At 45.4% G+C, this 6,180-nt stretch overlaps 1 protein-coding gene across 1 annotated transcript in view; it reads right to left on the bottom strand.

The window, feature by feature from the left end:
* Positions 1 to 2,914, bottom strand: part of LOC128620079 (octapeptide-repeat protein T2-like) — a 21,922-nt gene extending 19,008 nt beyond the window's left edge. Inside the window, exon 1 of the mRNA XM_053644729.1 lies at positions 2,756 to 2,914. Within this exon, the coding sequence (XP_053500704.1) occupies positions 2,756 to 2,914 (159 nt within the window). The remainder of the gene's footprint in view (positions 1 to 2,755) is intronic.
* Positions 2,915 to 6,180: the final 3,266 nt, after the last annotated feature.

The following is a 6,180-nucleotide window of genomic DNA, read 5'->3' as shown; positions in this document are numbered from 1 at the left end:
TGAAATAGATCGATCACGAATCCCTTTGCTTAAAGTTATGGCTCCGCCTTCCTGTGATTGCTCAGGCAACTACTGTAGCGCACGTGTGAACGCGCGGCTCACCGAGTCTTGGTGCTTGGCCCCCGGAAACACTGCTTGCAGCTTTAATGGGTGTTTAAATCAGTGAGGTTTTGGCTTGCGTGGTTTTTGTTTCTTTTTCATGACCAGAAAAGAATCCTTAAAAAATATTCTGATGTTTCAGGAAAAAAAATTTCAGCGTACAGTGAGAATTTCATCCTGTAACTGCGCACACCAGCATCCAGACCTCAATATACAGCCAGCCGCGAGAGACATTTCGCTAATTTGCACTGACTCCACCCGTTATTTGATATTTTTAAGCAGAAAAGCACCTTCGCTGTCTGTTATTCATTAAAGCAAAGCTGCACAACGCATGTAAAGAATCTCCGTAAATCCTGTTGGTAAAACGTAATTATTTTTATTTGCACTCGCAGCACAATATGCTGTTTACGCGACATAAATATTGTGTAAAAGGTCAGCGAGTGTTCAGTACGGCGTGTTTACGTGCTTTCATCCACAGACAACATGAAGCTGGAGACAGCGCTATGATTAGCGCGCTGTAACTACACACATTTATGCAAACCCAATAACTGTGATTATCAGAGTGCATCCATGAGATGCTGACACACACACACACACACACACGCACACACACGCACGCCCACATGCCCGCACACATGCACACAAACAATAAGCATAATGCATCTGTTCAGCGGCGTGTAACATGAACCGGCCTGCATTAACATTTCAGACCTGTGTGTGTGTGTGTGTGTGTGTGTGTGTGTGTGTGTTCCAAGTGTGCGGATGGCTTGTAATGGATCCAGTCTTGATTTACTGGATCCTGTCTCGCTCTCCTGCTGCAGTGTCCTTGCTCTTCTATTGAATTGTGAGGTCAGAGCAAGGTCACTGAGGCCTGTTCATGTGTGTGCCTAAAATCTGCGCTTAAAGAGTTACTCCAGGGTTTTTTTTGGGAGTATGTGTGTGTGTGTGTGTGTGTGTGTGTGTGTGTGTGTGAGAGAGAGAGAGAGAGAGAGTTTACAATGGACGAGAACGTGGACTGGTTTCCCTGCGCTGAGAAAGGAAACAGGAAGTCAGTTTACTCCAAACTCACCTACAGTCTAAAGGCTGATATTTAAATCTGTTCATTAAGCTTTAATGAATAATTTGCATTTTGAAACAACACGTCCATTTATTCCTCAGTCAGACAGGTTTGTATACACAGTGCCCTCCGGAATTATTCATGAAAATGAAAATGAATACATTCTTAAAGATTTCCAACTGTTTTAGACTCGAAACTTGGGGAGAAAAAAAAACAGAGTAACTACTTATAAATATGCATGCCTAATTTGTTGATATCGACAACAACCTGTCACCCGTCCGTCCGTCTCTTTTGCGTTAAAGCCGACACGTTCCTGTAGGATAACGTGTAAAACGTACGCTGGCCTTCCTTCCGTTTGAACAGCTTTGCGTTGCGCAGTCGAACGTCTTAAACATTTATCGACTGATTTCAGCTGTAGATTAGACTTCCATTACGAGTGAGTTTGGAGTAAACAGGTCTTCCGGTTTGCGTGCATGTAAACTCAGTAGTTAGAGGCGGAGTTTAATGTGTTCATCCTTTACAAATGGCATTAAATACTTAGTGTTTTTCAATAACGACAAATGTGTACTGCATTATTGTATCATCAAATTATGAGTCCCATGCTTTGCGATATAAGTGCATTATTATTTGCCAATAAAGCTGGCGAAATTAAATTGATGAGAGATGGAAAGAGCCGAAGAGAGACGGGGAGAGAGAGCGGGCGAGACAGAGACGAGACTGAGAGGCTCGGCATGGTCTCCTGAGTGTTCGGGATTTGCTGACGGTATCTGGATCGTGGTGATATTTGATCATCCTGTTCACTGATATAGGGATGTGTGTGTGTGTGTGTGTGTGTGTGTGAGAGAGAGAGAGAGAGGTCATGAAATGAAGTCTCATGAGACAGACGAAAATGCTGAGAGAGAAGAAGGGACAGAGAGAAGGATGGAGGAATTGAGTGCAGAAGAAAGAAATGCCTCATCTGTTTTTTTTTCCGATTCTCTCTCTGTCTTCTTCTCCGTCTCTCTCTGTCGCTTTCTCCTGAACATGCTGTTCATTTATTATTCAGCAGTCACTTGTGCAAAATATCCCGAGCTCGTCCTGTTTTAGTGCTTCCAATAATTCATGAACTAACTTCATTTCGTTTATTATTGGATCTGTTTTAGTGAGGAATAAAATGTTCCTTTTTATGTAATTTTTTAAAATTTTCATTTTCTGACTGTTGCAAAGCTCTGACACTGGAGACTCCTTTCATGAATGGTGCATAAAACTTCACCGTATCAAAAAATCCCAAGCGTTTTTAAATCTGTTTATTGTCAGTGGAGCATCCACAGTAGGAGTCCCAGTGAACGAGCTGTTACCATAGAAACGAGAACGTATCAGAACGAGCCCGTTAATATAAACCTAATTTAATATAAATCAACACGCTCTGACCAATCACAATACAGAACTCAATTCCACCGTTTTTGTTAAAACCATAGGCAAAAGTTCCTTGCTGTAAGTGTTCTTTAAGTAATGAAGCAAAGTTACATTTGAACCCCCCCCACCTTTTGCAAAAAAAAAAAAAAATTGACTCAAAAATCATATTATGATCAGAACCGTGAGTTTTATGGTCCGTTGCACCCTTTTTTGAGGTCCCATGGTGGGCAGAAGCCCCATGTTGGTCAAAAGCTCCATGTCGAATGAGGTTCCATGTTGGGCAGAAGCCCCAAGTTTGGTGAGGTCCCATGGTGGGCAGAAGCCCCAGGTTGGGTGAGGTCCCATGTTGGTTAGAAGCCCCATGTTAGATGAGGTCCCATGTTGGGCAGAAGCCCCATGTTGGGCAGAAGCCCCATGTTAAATGAGGTCCCATGGTGGGCAGAAGCCCCAGGTTGGGTGATGTCCCATGCTGGGCAGAAGCCCCATGTTAAATGAGGTCCCATGTTGGGCAGAAGCCCCATGTTAAATGAGGTCCCATGGTGGGCAGAAGCCCCATGTTGGGCAGAAGCCCCATGTTAAATGAGGTCCCATGGTGGGCAGAAGCCCCATGTTGGACAGAAGCCCCATGTTAAATGAGGTCCCATGGTAGGCAGAAGCCCCAGGTTGTGTGAGGTCCCATGTTGGTTTGAAGCCCCATGATGGTTTGAAGCCCCATGTTAAATGAGGTCCCATGGTGGGCAGAAGCCCCAGGTTGGGTGAGGTCCCATGTTGGTTTGAAGCCCCATGTTGGTTTGAAGCCCCATGTTAAATGAGGTCCCATGGTGGGCAGAAGCCCCAGGTTGGGTGAGGTCCCATGTTGGTTTGAAGCCCCATGTTAAATGAGGTCCCATGGTGGGCAGAAGCCCCAGGTTGGGTGAGGTCCTATGTTGGTTTGAAGCCCCATGTTGGTTTGAAGCCCCATGTTAAATGAGGTCCCATGGTGGGCAGAAGCCCCAGGTTGTGTGAGGTCCCATGGTGGGCAGAAGCCCGATGTTGGGCAGAAGCCCCATGTTAAATGAGGTCCCATGGTGGGCAGAAGCCCCAGGTTGTGTGAGGTCCCATGGTGGGCAGAAGCCCGATGTTGGGCAGAAGCCCCATGTTAAATGAGGTCCCATGGTGGGCAGAAGCCCCAGGTTGGGTGAGGTCCCATGTTGGTTTGAAGCCCCATGTTAAATGAGGTCCCATGGTGGGCAGAAGCCGCAGGTTGTGTGAGGTCCCATGGTGGGCAGAAGCCCGATGTTGGGCAGAAGCCCCATGTTAAATGAGGTCCCATGGTGGGCAGAAGCCCCAGGTTGTGTGAGGTCCCATGGTGGGCAGAAGCCCGATGTTGGGCAGAAGCCCCATGTTAAATGAGGTCCCATGGTGGGCAGAAGCCCCAGGTTGTGTGAGGTCCCATGTTGGTTAGAAGCCCCATGTTAGGCGAGGCCCTGTTTTGGGCAGAAACCCCACAGGCCTAAAATATCTGTAAACGTTCTTTAAGTTTACACTGAACTGTTTCAGGACAATGTAGTCATTTATTGAAAATACTCTTTATATCTCGATAATATTGAAATAATCTTGTGATTAAAAAATAATGGCAAATCAATATCGCTCTCTGAGAGCGAGGAAAAACCCCTTTTCTTTTTTTCCTCAAGTCTGCCCTGCTCATGTTTTTAAATGCCATTATTATCGATGGATTTTTTTAATGTATGAATATTGACGGTGTTCAACAGCTGCTCATAGACTTCCATTTCATCTGAGGAAAAGCAGGATGACCTTGAAGACATGGTGGAAGGTCAAAGCCTGACCTGATTTAGTTAATAGCACTGAGGAAGATGTATGAGAGGAGGGAATCGAATCAATCAGGTGAAATAAAATGGATATGAATTAAACATGGGATGGTCATGAATTGAACAGGGGAGCAGAGAGAGAGAGAGAGAGAGAGAGAGAGAGAGAAATGTAGAAGATAAAAAATAATGAGTGTGTTTTATACCTCGTGTACACTTTGCGGTTTCTCGGTAACATGACGAGCTGCGTTTTTTGTTTTGTTGTTTGTTTTTTTTTTGTCTTATTAACTTCGAGAGCAAAAAGACAAGCTAGTGAAGGAATGACTGTTTATAGCTGCTATAACGTAAGTGATAAGTAAATGTAACTATGGATGATAATGGATAAAAAGTATGACGTGGTGTTCATTGTTAATTTAAAAATGTTGGCAAATTGCTGTGGTATAAGAGGAATAAAACTCTTCAGGACATGCTTAATCATAGGAAAATAACTTCCAACTCTGCTTCATCACATCCCTCTGTTGTTGATTACTTTCCTATGAGAGCATCACACACAGTGGGTAAGTCCTTGCTTAGGATCTGCTATTTTCCTTTCTTTCAGGTTTCCTTTCTGTATGTCTTTCTCTATCATCCTCAACTTGTTTTAAAAGCGGCTCTGTTTTATTCTCTCTCTCTCTCTCTCTCTCTCTCTCTCTCTCTATCTATCTATCTATCTATCTATCTGTCTGTGAACTCGGTGCCTCTCTGCCCGTGTGACTCCGCCCCGTCAGTACTGATCCAGAGCGAGGGTAAAATAAAATCTGCGCATAACTCCGGGTGATATTAGGAAGTGAAAATCAGGAGCAGAACCCAGAGGAAGTGCAGCAGAAAGTGAGAATGAGAATGAGAGAAAGGTGTGAGGGTACGTGAGCGCTCACGCTGGATGGTGTACGGCGAGGAGCGTGTGAGGAGGGTGTGCTGCGGAATAAATAAGCTCTGCACTCACACTGCAGTGGCTGAATAATAAGCAGTGTGGGGCTTTAATTAGAAGCCGACCCACTCGAGACAGAGTCACAGAGACATACGGGGAAAGAGAAACTAGGGGAAGAGGGGAAAAGAGCAGTTGTTCATTGTTTACACTATCGTGTCCTACAGTATAGAGGAGTCACTAGGTCGAATAATGTAACAAAGCCCTGTGTTGGACAAAAGCTCCTAATAGGGAGGCACCATTCTGGGTGAGGCCTTAGGGTGGGAACAAGCCTTGTGTGGAGAAAAACCCTCGTTTTGGTCAAGGTTGTCTTAGAACCCTTGTTGGGTGAGGCCCCGTGTGTTGGGAAGCTGTTTTTGGGCCTGACCCATGTTGGACAGAATCCTTATATTGGGGAACGGCCCCATGTTGGGCAGAAGCCCCATGTTGGATGAGGCCATGTTGGGCAAAATCCCTGCCTTGGGCAGAAGTCCAGTTCTGGGTGAGGCCCCATGTTGGCCAGGGATGCATCTGTGTAAAATCTCTGCAAGTAAAAGACCTCTTGCTGGTCAAGGCCCAGTGTTGGGTGAGGCCTCATGTTGGGCAAGTGGGTGAGACGCCATGTCATGGGCAAGGTTCCATGCTGGACAGAAACCTTCTTGGGAAGAAACCAGAATCCCAATGTTGGAAGAGGCCGCATTTTGGGCAAGGCCTCATGTTGGACAGAAACAATGCCCCATATTGGGCAGAAGTCCCCTGTTAGTTGAGACCCCATGTTGAGCTGAATCCTAATGTTGGGTGAGGCCTCATGTTGCATGAGGTCATGTTGAACAGAAACCTTGTATTGGGAAGAAACCAGAATCCCTGCTTAGATAAGACCC

The sequence above is a fragment of the Ictalurus furcatus genome, chromosome 16, assembly GCF_023375685.1.
Source record: "Ictalurus furcatus strain D&B chromosome 16, Billie_1.0, whole genome shotgun sequence".
Lineage (NCBI taxonomy): Eukaryota > Metazoa > Chordata > Actinopteri > Siluriformes > Ictaluridae > Ictalurus > Ictalurus furcatus.
Note: the sequence above shows the minus strand (reverse complement) of the source record. Positions and strands in the feature narration are given on the sequence as shown.